Source organism: Lineus longissimus, chromosome 2, assembly GCF_910592395.1.
Source record: "Lineus longissimus chromosome 2, tnLinLong1.2, whole genome shotgun sequence".
Taxonomy (NCBI): Eukaryota; Metazoa; Nemertea; class Pilidiophora; order Heteronemertea; family Lineidae; genus Lineus; species Lineus longissimus.
In genome coordinates this window covers 28,658,573-28,674,358 of record NC_088309.1, presented here as the reverse complement: position 1 = coordinate 28,674,358, position 15,786 = coordinate 28,658,573, and the positions used below count along the sequence as shown (strand labels likewise).

The following is a 15,786-nucleotide window of genomic DNA, read 5'->3' as shown; positions in this document are numbered from 1 at the left end:
TAAACAATCGCCGACTTACGATAAAAGCACATGGCAGCGGTAGGTACAAATGTCAAAATATTTCCCGGATTTAAACAGTGTTATTTCATAATCCCCGAGGTTGAAGTGAATCAAAAACCATTTATGGTATTTTTTGTGTTCATAAATAATGATTAGTGTATTACCTTTTAAAATATGTTGTATCGTTTGTTATACATTTTGTGATTAATGTTTGACATTTCAAAATGCATTAATAAATGAATGCGGTCTCTATCAGGACTCAGGTCATGAATGGTCTCTGCCTGCTTGCTTGCTTGGTATACGGGGTGTAACAGAATATTAAGGAGTGTCAGGAAAGTCATTCTCCGATCCCGCACGCCCTATCCTCTCGCCTAGTCATCGAGATACTTTACAGTCCTCAAACAGGGGAATACCAGGAAAGTTATTCTCTCATCCCTCACTCACTGGCCTGATCAGCCTGAGTCTTCCTCATCGTCTGGTGGTATCCAGTGAAAATGTCCTCGGTCCCTAGGTCACAGAAGATGGCACTATCCTCAGAAATGGCTTCTGTCCATAGAACCATTGAGGGGGGGGGAAGTGGACCTTGTTTCACTGGCTAGTGAGGCCCTTGAACAGGTGAGTACAAGGTGCCGCCATATTGAACGCTTGGACAGCACCTGGGTGGGTTTACAGTAGGGACAGTGCTTATGACAGATTCTGCCTGTGCCACCATATTGAATGCCTGGATAGCTCCTGGGTGGGTTTACAGTGGGGGCCTGTACATATTCATTGAACCATAACAAAATATAGAAATAACTTGAATGAGTCTATTTTCTTATTGAATAATAATTTTTTACTTCATTATTTACATCATACATTTTACATTTTATAAACAAGAAAAAACAGGTGCAAAAAAGTGATTGCCTTTGCAGGCCATGACCATAAACTCACACTTTTTATGAGAGATAAATGTTTTAAACCTTTCAAGCCTCGGTTTACGTTCAAAGAGTTAAAATCTGATATAAACCTTTCCTGGGTCCAAGTTCGAGTGAGAAGGTTGTATTTCAGCTTGGCCATGGTAACCTCCCCCCCCCCCGAGTGTGTCATCTTCCTGGAGATAAAGACCAGTGAGTGTCTAACCTTAGATACGTTGCGCCTACACCTACTACACTCGCTGGTCTCCATCCTATCACTAACGGCTACACTAGAAGTGCCTACAGATGACGGCACTAACTGCCAGTCATGAAATAAACTGCTATCAGAACCTTGTAGGCCTAACCCACCTCTAATCTAGCTAAAATGACCAACATGTACCACTAAAGGAAAAAAACTGTAAATTCAAAAAGATATCGTGACAAAAATATTAAAAAACAACTGAAATTGATAGAAGATTTATATGCCTAGACGGGGCTAAGGAAGATGACAATGTATTGAATGATAAATTTATCGATTGACTTTAGCAGCTAATTTAATTCAAATAGTACATAGACTATTTGAGAACGGGAAAAGGGTCCCAAGAGCATTCAGGCTTGAAAGGTTTAAATAACATTAGTTTCAAAGGTACAAAACACACTGGGCCACAGTGCAAGATTATGTGTGGTATTGCATTGTCAAATACATACAGGTGATCTACATACAGGTGTTCTTCAAACATGTTGATAAATCACAATTTTGAACAAACATTTTGCCTAACAAATTGTAGCGTTGCATTACATTACATTACACTTCCTGAAACAAGAGCATCATCCTGCTCTGTATCAATGTGATGCGTTGGTGTAAGCACGGAGAGTTCGTTCATTAAGTTTCTCCCTGACGGAAGTGATTTGACACTCGTCGGTAGTTTTCAGCGTATCCTGATCAGGGCTTGTTGTACCTTTAAAATATTAGAATGAGAATGACACAATCAATTCATAACAGAATCCTCAGCAAGACTTGGCAGGAAATCTCCTCTGTACATTCTTGTTGATTCCTCCTTTCGATGTTCTTGAATGTATAGGTGGCTTAGCAAAAAGGCATCTTACTTCAATCACATAATCAATCAATGGTATCGAAAATAACTAGACTGTGCATCATTCAGTGTCCAAGCTGATCCAAAGATCGACACACCTACCTTGACCTATCTCAACTACAATCATTCATAGTCATCCCCAAGTCCATGAAAATCCAAGAGCCCCAACCAGTCCTCTCCAAGCTTGTATTCCTGTAGACTTCTTGAACCTTAAAAGTATGAGAATCTGAAATCATGCAGTTATACCGATCACTAGCAAGATATCTCAAATCTTGCAAATAAATCTGATGCCCAGCAAGATGTCTTAAATCTCACTGAAAAATCTCTGAATCTTAGCAAGTTATGTTAAAACTTTCTGAAAAACACAGGATCGTGAGACCTACCTTGACTCGCCTCAACTACAATCATTCGTAGTCATACCCAAGTCCATGAAATTCCAAGATCCGCAACCAGTCCTCTCCAAGCTTGTATTCCTGTAGACTTCTTGAACCTTAAAAATATGAGAATCTGAAATCATGCAATTATACCGATCACTAGCAAGGTATCTTAAATCTCGCTGATAAATCTGATGCAGCCTAGCAAGATGTCTTGAATCTCACTGAAAAATCTCTGAATCTTAGCAAGTTATGTTAAAACTTTCTGAAAAACACAGGATCGTGAGACTTACCTTGACTCACCTCAACTACAATCATTCATAGTCATCCCCAAGTCCATGAAATTCCAAGAGCCCCAACCAGTCCTCTCCAAGCTTGTATTCCTGTAGGCTTCTTGAACCTTAAAAATATGAGAATCTGAAATCATGCAATTATACCGATCAATAGCAAGGTATCTTAAAACTCGAAGGAAAATCTTTGATTCATAGCAGCAAATATTTCATCATGTGATACAGTCGGGGTTATTTCATAATGTGCCAGGTGGATGCAGGTAGGAACTTCATGCTAGGTAAAGGCAATTATAGTGCTTGGCATGTCAGGAGAGTTAAGTTGGGAAGAGGGGCAGTGCAGTCAGTGCGGGCAGTTATGGTGGTGAGGGAGAATGATATAACCCTGACAGTACCAAACATGAAACAGTTGCAAAGATAAGAGAACAAAAAATATCTCTTTAAAAAGTATCTTTTCTGATTTCAAAGAAAGCATTATGCATGTGTCTGTGATGCACAGTGGTTGACACTTTGTAATGTGTGAATCTGTCAGCACAAACCTGTGCTCTGGGTAAACTCCATGCTCAAAGATCTCACGTTGGGCTTGGCTGTCTTCCTTGAGTGTGCAAGTGGGGCCATCGGCATTCAACGATTCAATAGGCTCTGAAAATATGCTGAAAGATGCAACATGATTACTTAAACAGGGCTAGAGCATAAACTGGTCTGATCAGAGAGATTGCTGCTTAGTATCAAGTGCCAGACGCTGGTACCACAGTCTGCTCTATTAGAGGACGATTAAAAGCTTACTTCTCACCTTCTCTTGAAACCAACACAATTCTGTGCTCATAAGGAAACTCAAGGCTCAGAGATCTCGGTTGTCTTGCCTTTGTGGACTAGGTTGGCCATCAGCATTCAATGATCCATGGCAATCAAAATATCTGAAATAATGCTGAAAGCTGCAACATGATTAACTGAACCAGGACTGAAGCATTTTTTTTCCTGAACAGAGAGACAGAGGAAACACAGTCGACTCACTATCTGCACTATTACTAGAGAACTGCTCTGGACTCTTGGGTCTTTGTGAGATTAGTTTTCTCTGCAACCCGAGACAGAATGATGAGTATCTCATGTTCAACTTGCTTTCATTTCGCAGTCAGTTTATTAGTTACCACTGTATGCCTTAGAGGGGGCAGAATGGTACTGTTTAGACAAGAAGTCTCTCCAACAGCCACAAGTATCTCTTCAAAAACATCTCAGCAACACGTTCGACCCAGGTAATCTGTCAGCTGGCTGACGAGTAGGTTGGGAATTGTGTGTGATCAGTTCTCTCAAAGACCACTGAGACAAGGATTAAGATCTTGTGTTTATAAGTTACCATTGTTATGCCTTAGAGGGGGCGGAATGGTACTGCTTAGACAAGAAGTCACTCCAACAGCCACAAGTATCTCTTCAAAAACATCTCAGCAACACGTTCGACCCAGGTAATCTGTCAGCTGGCTGACGAGTAGGTTGGGAATTGTGTGTGATCAGTTCTCTCAAAGACACCCAAGACAAGGATCAAAATCTTGTGTTTAATGGCGAACAAATGCTTGCCCTTTCCAAAGACACCCTTTCAGGAATCTTGCTCCCACGGGGGTGACTGGCTCTTCCACCCTTCCCCCGCTCTCCCCCTGCGGACATATCATTAGATAAAGCCAGGTCCTTGAGATCACGGTGGAGTGTCAATAAAAATTGCAAGCAGATGCCAGGGAGACCACTATCTGACATCCATAACAGCCTACTTCCCTCTTCAGCTAGTTACAGTCGGTGTGACACAACAGGCGGGATAGTGGTTGCCAAAAGTTTTTGATTGATTGATTTATAACATCAGTTGAAATTGTATTTTACGTGGTATCAAGAGAACACCGATAAGTCAACATCAAGTTCTTAATCAAGTTCTTGATTTCAGTGTCAACTGACCAAAAAAGCTTTACAGGGTCGTTCAAATGACTTGTTCAGACAAGAAGTCCGGTGACCAGATTTGGCTGGTTTCTTCAGTGTGATCACTGCCGGCCAAGGCGCGGTCAAAAGTGTTGCACTAAACATGTAGGATGAATCAGTACATCAAGTACCTGAACTGTTCGAAACTGAGAGTCAAAGAAAAAGATCGCCAAGAAACTACATCAACATTTCAGGCATGCATCAGCAGAAAACAGAAAAGTTTAAGAAACTGATGTCTGATTCTTGGCTCAAAGATATACTGATGATGTGACATCACATCATGTGGGTCTTTAAAAGATTAGTTTTCTCTGCATCTGTTCTGATCATTTGGAAAGTGGAAAGAAGTTGCTCACATCCAAGTTGACCTGCCTCGAGTCTTGGCCTGCGGAAAAATCCAGAAGAAACTCATTCAAAGAGAAAAATGGGAACAGAAATATTCAACTGTTGAAAGGTTCAAGAATCTCCTGCTGAATAAGCTGAACAAGTCAACTTCAAATTTAGTTCTTCAAATTTCGATTCCTCAAATTTAGATAAATTTGATCAAGTTGTTCAGGAAAAATGAGACACAAATTTCCACACTTACCTCAGTCCAAAGACAAACCAGCACTGATTCAAAATGCACAGGGCAGTTAGAACTGGTTCTGCTGATTAAGTCATGTGACCCAAGCCTCCTTTTCATTAACCCAGTCTAATCCCTTGTCCATTGTCCCGGTGTCAAGCCTGTCATGCTTCTCCTTCAATTCTGATTCAACATGCACTGATTCAAAATGCACAGGGCGGTGAGAACTGGTTCTGCTAATTAAGTCAAGTGACCCAAACCTCCTTTTCATTCATCCAGTCTAATCCCTTGTCCATTGTCCCGAATTGAAGCTACTGCTTCAATTCTGGTTCTCACAATACCTTTCTTTAACAGCTTTGATTAAGTATTATGGATGATTGGATTAGTTTGGTTAAAGGGGGGAATGTCAAGATAATGATGAGTCAGTACCTTTATTATTGGTCCTAGTGATGCTGTCCTCATCACTTACGTATCAGAGGAGTTGTTTTCTCATCTTTCAGTCCCTATCCTAGTCTCAGTTATAACTGCTAAGATGGTCCTAGTGATGCTGTCCTCATCACTTACGTATCAGAGGAGTTGTTTTCTCATCTTTCAGTCCCTATCCTAGTCTCAGTTATAACTGCTAAGATGGTCCTAGTGATGCTGTCCTCATAACAGAGAAGTCATCTGGCTTATCTAATTAAACTTGCTCCCTCATTAGCATTATGAGTATATAGCATGGAAAGTGACATTTAGTCTCAGCAGTATGACTATCTATTGATTTATTGAAGATGTAATTAGGGAAGTCTGCTGCGAAGGCAATCGCTGGTCGGCTGTTTGTCTCCCATTGCATATTGGTGTCGACATAATGACATAAGTATGCAAAGCAGCGAACCCTCGGCCTCCTGTCATTGGCGCTCATGTATTACTTTTCACATTCCCTCGACGTTTGACGATGTGATGCTACATGTTTGGCATGTCATTTATTCGCTGAATCGTCAGTCTTGGGAATAACTTTTTGAATCTTTAAAATTCAGTGTCATGCCCAAGGCGAGGCTGTGGCATGACAATATATTTCCCAGTCAAACTTTAATAAATTATGCAGTGTAATTAGGTTGGGAGTTTTTTAATTAAGGTAAGACAGCATTTATTATTTATTTCCTGAGCGTCGTGTTTATCACGTTGTGTCCCCCGTCCTGATGAAGGCAGTCGTGAAGTGGGTCCTGTAGGAAATGGTTTTAACTGCTGGGTCAATAATCGAGATACATTTTCCATTACTCCGAGTAGTATACCTCCGTCAGTTGCCTCAAATTGAATTTCTGAACTGTGAAAAGCCATCAAGAGCACATGTGACAGTTGGTTCATGTGATTATAGGTCCACAGACACGAGCTTATCATTCTGAGCCGCACCACGCATGTGTTGCTTCTGACTTGGATTGCAAATATTACTTAGGGATCAACAGACAATGAAGTTACAGTAACGACGTTGGGTTGAGCATAAGGTGGAATTGCGTTCAATTAAACAGGTCAGAAAGTTAAGAAGCAAAAACAGTCTTTAACTGTTGAAATAGTCATATTTATTGTCAAATCTTTTGGGATGTGAGTGATGATAAATTTGTTTCATAGAGTATTTTTGTGCATCTAAAATAATTGTGCCTGTCAGCCTGTTTTGGAAGTGGTGTTTAGTGGGTGTATTTTGTGATCAGGATGTTTGTTAATTCCGTGGAGGAGGCACTTGGCTTGGCACAGCTAAACTTTAAGTTGTACATTTCTACCTTATTTTATGAGACATCCTGCTCTGGAAGTTTCAGCATCCAGGTAAAATGAAAGTGCCGTATCTCTGGCTTGTGCAGCTAGCTTACAGATGCCACTAGTCTTTTTATAGACAGGTCATTGAGTAGGACAGGTCTCACTTTACGGCTAGCTCCAAGCATCGCGCAGCAGCAACCATCAAGGCTTCGTCCAAACTGGTAGGTGTGGCTGATTTCTCTCCATCATTTCTCAACAAGTTCTTCAACAGATGCTCTCCTTTTCAGAATTGTATGTATGATATTGCTTCTTTGTGATGTGTCCATAGGTTGGCTAGGTAAACTCTTACACATATCAAAATGTTCGCGAACTAACATGTCATTTACTTGTAGGAAGGTATGTCTTAGCCTAGCCGCTATCCAATGCTTACCTGTGCTCTAGCATAGGCTAGTGCTGTGTGATACGCCATCATGGAGCTGACGGTCCTACAGCGTAGAAACATTCCTCCATCCGCCAACGTATCTTAATTTCCTCATACAGTTTAAAAGGTGGGCCAAAGAGGGTGGAATCCCACACTTAAGGAACAATTCTGAGGAAAAAAACTGTAATGGGGAGTGCAAAAGTCGATTGGTAATTCAAATGTGTGTATTGAGATGGCCAGTAGATTTTTCTTGTGATCTGTCTCGCATATTCCAAACTGGCTTCTAATTTCAAATACCAGTTGTCAACCTTCTAGCTTTGACCAGCGGAAGTATTGGGTTAACTGTTGACTTGCTGCGCATTTCCGCTTAGATGGACAGGTGTAACGACTTGAATTGTTGTCCCAACATTGATGATCATGTCACTCGAATATCACACAGCTTTTCAAGGGTACACATGTTGAAAGGGATGAGACGAGAAGTTTGTCACCCAGATGGTTTGGAGTGGACACACAATTGATGCAAAAGTTGTTTGGTGCGCTATGTACAGTCAACGTGATACTAATAGGGCGAGATGCAATTTGTTGAGTTTGGGGCATGAATGAGATGATAGGTCGTATGACATGCTTGATGACACTGGCCCATATGCCATTAGAGCGTTATAACATCACTTTCGCTTGGTAAATTGTCACTACTTATGTGTCGATTGCTGTGTGGAAATTGCTTAGGATAACCAGTGTGGTCCATGTATCTGTTTGTGGAGAATAGACACCACTGGAATGCACTCTCATAACTGGTAAGCTTTCTGTCAATTTCAGTCCTCTTTTTGGACACTTTTTAAAATGGGCATGTTGCCTGTTTCCAAGCCTGCGATTCAGAGGAATTACTGCCAGCTCTCACTCATGTTAGTTCTGACTGTTCCTGTGTAGAGGGTGGTATGAGGATGCCTCAAAAAGTGTGTCAAACATTTGATGGAACGTTTATGTATATTATTGGATGCATCTCCGTTCTAAACTACTTGTATCTTGTGTAGCTTTTGAGAATAAGGAAGGATTGAAATTGATGCTCTCACTTTCTGGATACATCACAAATCTTCATGCGGTTGCTGTTGGTTGTAGAGCTGACCTGCTCCAAGTTTAACTTGAGAGTAAGTGAGCCAGCTGAAGAAAGCTTACCTCCAGCCTGACTTCCATTGGTGACTCAGGAAACAGCTGTGAAGTGATCATGTGATCTAAAATGATGTGTGTAGCTTGCTGCTCAACTTGATTCATCCCCGTTGTCCGTCATCAGTCCACATATATTACAGTCAGTCCTGACTAAAGAAAGATATGTCCAATCCTTGTTCTTGCTCCGGCTAATCACCATATGGGCTACTGTGAGCCAACTTCAATCACCCAACTCATCCCTGGTCAGCATCCCATGCCACTTTAGCCAAGTTCCCCTTGCCTCTCATCATCCTTGGTCCACGGTCGGCCAGAATCAGACCATCGACCAAGCTACCTAAGTATCCAGGCTATCAATCTAATGGTGTTCAATGCTCTCTTATTCAGCCAAGGGCTGGTCCTTCTTGACCAGCAATTTGTCAGCTTCCTGTAGATACGAAAGTGACCACTGAATATCTCCTTGACATGCGACAATTGGCCTGAAACCTCGATCGAACGACTTTACCACCTTGTTGGGTACAAGAACTCAAACAAGTTACAAATTGATTCTTCATCTGAGGTTCTCCATCAGGGCTAGACACCATTCCAGATATGGACTTGATCAATTTTGGAGGGTTGTTTAGTCTTGACGGCCTCCCGGTCCTGCTGAAGTGACCTCTGGTCAACTCCCTGCCTCTGTATCACCTTCTTTGCTGAACCTGTGTTGGAGGACATGAAGTTTAGTGTCTCACTGAAACAGACCCAACATATCAGGAGCACTTTCAATAAGAAAATGAGATGATTTACAGACAATGTGTATACACGGAGTGGTTAACAAGCACTCCACATCATATGACTGGCCCTGTACTCTGGTGACATTGATTGTGTCCTTTATATACAAAGATAATATGCCTTTCCTTTCCATACTTGGTCCAATTAATTTGCAGACATCGCATATTAAGTTGACAACTCATGTTGATAATGGCATCATCGTATTTCATTGTCTTGAGAAAGTTCAGGGACGTTGGTGAGAGGTTGTGATGTTATGTGAAGGAATGTTGTGACACACAGCGGGGAGGACCATGGATTCATTGGTTGGAGTGGGTTTCATCTCCACTGATTTCACCCTATGGATGGTATGAAAAACTTTTTCAAGGAAACACCTGAGAAACGGAGGGAGTCAGGCATGAAAGAGCTTACGTCCTTGTCTCAGGCTCAGCAACTTCCAAGCAATCGCACTCAAATTTTTTGACATCAAGTTCATGTCTGTTGTATCAACCCAAATATGTCTTTGGTAAAAAGTTTCACATCTTGTTCATGATAACCTAATTCATGATGTTGGATGTGTCTTTGTCTCCGTATCTGGGTAATCAAGTCCAATCAGATTAATCATAGCCGGTCCATGTCTCTGCCCCATGGAGACGGAAGGTTGATCTCAGAGACATGAGCCAGTCTCCAGGAAGTCACGTCAGGTTTCATATCACCTCATCCGATGACTTGATTAAGATTTAACCTCTTTGTCATAAGGAATTATAAACGATAAGTGGGGTGTACACTTTCTAACCTCCCATTGTGACAGTCATCTAGAATGGGTTAACATTGCGATGGACCCCAGCCAATGTCCCAGCTCAGCTGCCACACTGCAAGTCGAACTATTCATCTTGCATATGTAAGTGTCCTCTCTTGTTTCAGATCGAAGAGAGCCTGCGGGACTGAGTGGCAGCCGGACATCGAGTGCTGCATCAGGAGTGCTACAGGGGGACTGGCTGCTGTGGACGCACATGTTGAGGCCTGATGCAGGGACAGCTCTCGGTGACACTATCATTGGAACATGGCTGGTAACGGGAAGGAAGTGAAAGTGAAGGAGGAGCTCTTGGACATGGTGAGTCATCATTTTGAAACTAACAGTATTGATTTCAATTAAATAGCAAGTGCAGGCAGGAGCCATGGGGTCCAGTTGGTGGTCCAGGTGCAGGTAGCTAGGTATCCGAGCCTGGTTAGACTGGTGCTGGTGTGCTAAGAGATTTAGTAGAGCCACCTATTGGTCATCATTGTTACTCAATCTCACCCACATGGCTCCTGTCTATTGTCTCCCTTTAAGGGTTAACATGGACCACGGTATATGAGTCGACAGGTTAGATAACCAGCCTTTGTTGCATCAGACTGACGAGAATAACAGAGCAGGTTGTGATGTCACTGTAAACCTGTCACATTGTGTTTAGAAAACCACTTCCTGCGGACAGCGCTATTCTAACAGATGTCACATGGCCAGGGGACATCATCGTATCATGTGTTTTTGTCTCTTGGTGCGGCAGCATATGACAACTTTTGAAATAAAGCAGATGTGTTTGTTTCAAACTAAATTTCTTAAAGCTGAACTGAAGTATCTTGCTCAAGGGCACAAACATAGAAAGTCAGCAAGTCTTCTGAGATTTAACACTTGGAATCACTTGACATATGAAAGGGTTAATATGAGTCTTGCTGAGTCACCAAGACCGCAAAGAATGACAATGCAACAGATAACATATTTTCTTATCCCATAACTTGAAGTCAGTTATTTGATTAGTCTCCAAGCAGACACTCGTAGAATATACTTGAAGCTGCTTGGAGAATGTAATTTGATGTGATGTTGAGTCCGGAGTTGGAATGCATGTTACATACCGAACATGACAACCGAGTCATTCTGTCAATCTTAGTTTGACAACGATCAGCCTGGCGCCTACAAGGTTACCATCGTGGGAGAAATCACATCAAGAATGTCAGCCACATTTAATGGGACATGGAGAATCTGGTCACCGCAATAAAAATGATACATTATGAGATATCAGCATCGAGTGGACTGAGTGCCTCAATGGCAGATGGAAACCGTCACTCATATTGCCATCGGAGCTACAATTGTCATTACAGTTGTCATCTCATCGAGATGTGGTTTTGATGAAAAAGGACATTCAGTAAAGTACTTCTCAAAAGTTTTAAGAATATATTATGAATGACTTTCTTTCTGACTAGTTCCCTCAGAGCGTTGGTGATAGACATGTTACAAAGTAAACACGGCTAGTCGGTGTGATATGTTGATATTGATAATAGATGTTGCTGTAATGAATGCTGGGATCAACAAGTCATCGGAATGGGCAAGGAGCGGCCTGTCCTAGTTGGTCTGGAAGAATCTGAAAAAAGTGAACAAAAAAAAAACTTTCCAAATTACATAAATAATGGATACCCAAATGGATTATAGCACTGTGCACCTAATAACCTAATCTACAAACATACATGTTCGAGACTATTCAGTGGTTTTGATTGCCTTGAAAATTTCACTTGACTTTCCATTTCTTTTCATTTGTCTTGTCATGCAACATACACGTCACCGTCATCTCATTCCAGCATATCGCACCAATCAGAGTGTACCTGTCATCCTCACGCACCAAGAGGCCAATTAGATGCCATATCTATGACAATCGTGGTCTTGACAATCACCATATTGTTGTCTAAGAAAATGTAACAATTAGCCCAAGGAAATAATGGGCTATGTGTCAAAGGTCCTGTGATACACTATACATGTAGTATAGACACCATGATATTACATTAACATTGATCTTGATAAACTTGATTTAACACTAATGACTTTTCACCACAGTCTCTCCCTGTTGTGGCTGGGTGTCTTTCAAGAGGTTTAGATCACTCTCAAGGACGGTAGTTGTTGTTAATACCTTGACTACTTGGAATCACTTCCTCTGGTGTGGTGTCACTTCCTTATTGTCTATTTCATCTGTGCTGGTTGCCGTGTCTTTATCTGACATGTTTGGAGAGAATTCTCTTCTTTGAAAGAACATATTGCTTATCCATCCTGGAATACCTAAACCTGAGTTCTTGGACACTCTCCTTTTCAATGTGCAGCAAACATGATGGAAAATCTTTCAATGTCGATTTCCAATGGCTTTCAGGTAAATATGATACTTATGGCTGACGGAGAAATGGAATGTCACTTATTGGAACCCATTCTTACATAATGGTGGTCTTATATTTGGTTGGTCTCCAAACAACCAGCATCCTGACCCTCATGGCCTTTTACTCCCTTTAAATCAAAACTTGATGAGAGGCAAAGAGCTTGGTGGTCAAGATGAACAACCAGGGATTGTCATTGAGACCAGACTTATTGGGGTCAATGGCCAGACCATCCTCCCAGTGCAATAAGCCCGGGGCTGCTGCATCTTGGGTAAATAGAGTTGATTATGTACAGTTATGTAATGCTGTCATCTTAATTTGGTGTAATCTGCCAGACATGTCATTTGGTGTAACACTAATTACTGGCCTGTTAGGAGGATTATGTGTCAAGTGACCCTGAATGGCTCAATGTCCAACTCAGCAGTGCTAAGACAGAAAGCTGAGTAATCTGCTCTCCAGTTATAAAACATTGGCTTGGCTCAAGCCTGTAAGATAAATTTGAGGTGATCTAATATGAGAAGAGATTTGTTGAGTGTGGAAATATGATATCTTGTTGCTTGGACTCACAGCAACCAATTTCTCATGATTGGTTAGGGTTCCTCTGTACCTCAGGGCTCAGGTCTCCAAATTACACAACTGTTTAATTGAAATGTTGTTTATTGGATTTTAATGCTCCCTGAGTCAGGCCCTCAGACAGGACGTGACCAAATCTGTTATCTTTAGCCACTTAGCTGTCTAAGTAGATAAAGCCTATCTGGCTTCATTGTTCTAGGTGACAGACCAGCACTGTCCCAGCCCTGATCAGCCCTGACTCCCTGATAAGCTCCTCTTTAAAAAAAGGACCCTCAATCTTATGCCAGGCTCCAGATACCTTATCAAGGTCAGGCACTGGGATATAAGTCCTTGTTGGGTCAGATGAGCTTTATCACTCCTTCTGGTCAGTTCGTCTGTGCAGTTTTTCAAGTTGTAATTGCTAGAAAACTGTCATTGCGATTGCTGTAGGTTGTCATTTTTGTCAAGATGTCGGTGATCTTCTCCTTCATGGTTATGAGGGCTCACTCAACACAGTTCCAGGGAAGGGTATGTATAAGATTAAGGCCAAGGTAAACTGCTTCATCTAAGGCCTGACTGACCGCTGGTCTGTCTTTCTCCGATTTTCAAATTGTATCTATCTTGATGCTGTGTTGGTTCCTAGTTTCTGTGTGAACTATTTCCTCACTATGATTGGTTGATATTAATCATTGTCAATCTCTGCACATTCAGTTTTACTGTTATATCCAGTACAATTCCAACTGCGATTTTAACACCAGCACCTTTTACCAATGACAAAGATTTTAAATGCATGCGCCTGGACGTAAAAGTCTCTGTAGACTGTGTTCCAGTATTGAAAAGAAGAAGAAGAATTCTACATGTTGCAGTGTGACCCATCCTTAATTGGAGAATATGGTCACTTACCCACTGTGTAGTTATAGCTACATCATATTCATTTCATGGCCTTTTCAACTGGTTTAGTTAAAACAACAACTAGGCCTACAAATGTACAACAATGCTCTCTTTTAAATTGTCTTACAGGTCTTCTTCTTCTTGACTCTTTACTAATTGATCAAAAACTTGATGGCTTCCAATTACAGCCTCAAGGCCAGTCTTGCCCTTTTCAGCCAGATCAGGTTGAGATATATCATCAATGATGCCTGCATTCCAGTGTCCATATTTTGACTTGTCATTTGTACTCAAGCTTTGTGTTTATATAATCAGATTGATCCGATGGTATCAGGCCACAGGATGACTCTCTTGTCGATGTCTTTAAATAATTACAAGCTTCCTGTAGCTGCAATGTCCATCACAATGATGTCATTGATGGGGGTCAGCTTGCATAATCCCCCATGTTGACTTACCATCTCAAGTGTGCCATATCAAGTTATAACTTGGCCACAAATTCTGTCACCAAAGTAAAGTGCAGGTTGCTTGGAAGGTTCAGCAACTATAGCTGCCTAGTATTGAATCATCCTGGAGAGTGTAGGTTCACCAACTTTGGTCTTCAATGTCATCTTGACACACAAGGTGAGGATGAGACTTGGGGTACATGTGAGATGAAGAAGTAGGAAAAGCATTTGTAATCATAATATTGGCTGTGTGTGTGTGGTCCAGTTGAGAAGAATTCAATATGATATAGTTTGAGTTTTAAATGTTAAATTATTCTTTACGCTTGTGTGTCTTTTCTCCTTGCAGAGTCTGAAGAAAGCATGGAAGCCCCTCACAGAAATGGTAAGTCAAGGTTTAACAAGACCGGTTTAACTGCATGTCACAACTGTATTATAGGCAATCTGTTCATTCCCCCCCCACCCCCAGGAGCATTCCCTCGGTCCTATCTGCACCACCAATGGGCATTAAGTCCCCATACTACTGACTTGATCTGACTTCATCAATGGAAAAACTTCCAGTGCCGCACATGAGATTTAGGGCTTCACAACCGCGAAATGACAACTCTGAAATCTAAATGACCGTTTGACAATCTGCCATCCCTAATGAACCATCTCCGTGAACATTGTTATCAATATCAACTGTCATTCTGTCGACCTCTTCGCGTCAGATTTTATCACTGTGTGCGTGTCATCAAAGCTTTTGGTTTGGGTCCAATGATTGGTTGGCATCTTTGGCGTAATTGACCCAGTCTTTACGGGGACAGGCTGCCAATATTGGCTATCACGGCTCCTGTCATATGTACCATTAGCTGCCTGTCATGTTGCCAAGCCTCAATTGATTTTACCAAGAGCCGCACGAGTTTGATACAGCTTTTGTGCGCTGATATAGCGGTGGTCCAACCATCCTATCTTATGTCTTGTCATCGACAACTGCCGGAGTGATACGCCACACTCAGCCTCAAGGCATGCATGATCGCTAATCAGATGCAAGTTGGATAGCTTAGTGCTGCCACCTATGTCATACCTTTAAGACCATCACTTATCTGTCATCCCGGTCAAGCCCTTCAAAATCACTCAGTGGTGTTCATAGTCCCTTTAAGGATTCACCAGTCGTCGATGGCAGTCATTGCAATTGTAATTGATTGACATTTAATCGATTGATGGTTAACGAGGAGCTCAGGATTAACTGCAGTTATTGATAATAATCAGATGATGCTCACAGACTGATCAATAGTGAAATAAGATAAACTGATACCCAGTGTCACATGTCTCATGGCTATTTTATTGGCTCCATATTTGAATACTTATGTTCAGGAGAATTTCATGCTAATTAAGGCTAATCTTTAGATTGGGTTGGCACATCTTCGGAGTGTCTTTACATTCCAATGATACAACTTGATATCTGACCAGGAGTGTTTTCACCTTGACCTTGATATCATGTGAGCTGTGTTTGCAATGACGATGTCA

At 41.5% G+C, this 15,786-nt stretch overlaps 1 protein-coding gene and 1 long non-coding RNA gene across 3 annotated transcripts in view; one reads left to right on the top strand and one right to left on the bottom strand.

Annotated features, from left to right (window-relative positions):
• Nucleotides 1–1,076: 1,076 nt before the first annotated feature.
• On the bottom strand, nt 1,077–2,442 carry LOC135483930 (uncharacterized). Its single transcript, XR_010446395.1, has 3 exons — nt 2,371–2,442; nt 2,090–2,196; nt 1,077–1,852 (listed from the first exon to the last, which is right to left on the bottom strand). It is a non-coding gene; the product is annotated as an uncharacterized LOC135483930 (long non-coding RNA).
• Nucleotides 2,443–6,831: 4,389 nt separating this feature from the next.
• LOC135483403 (zinc finger protein basonuclin-2-like) overlaps nt 6,832–15,786 on the top strand; it is an 84,929-nt gene continuing 75,974 nt past the window's right edge. The window contains exons 1-3 of one of the 2 annotated variants that reach the window (XM_064764276.1): nt 6,832–7,115; nt 10,148–10,337; nt 14,627–14,662. In XM_064764276.1, the coding sequence (XP_064620346.1) occupies nt 10,287–10,337; nt 14,627–14,662 (87 nt within the window). In that variant the 5' untranslated portion in view covers nt 6,832–7,115; nt 10,148–10,286. Of the gene's footprint in view, nt 7,116–7,145; nt 7,186–10,147; nt 10,338–14,626; nt 14,663–15,786 lie in introns of those variants that run through there. The other variant, XM_064764277.1, reaches the window with a different exon arrangement.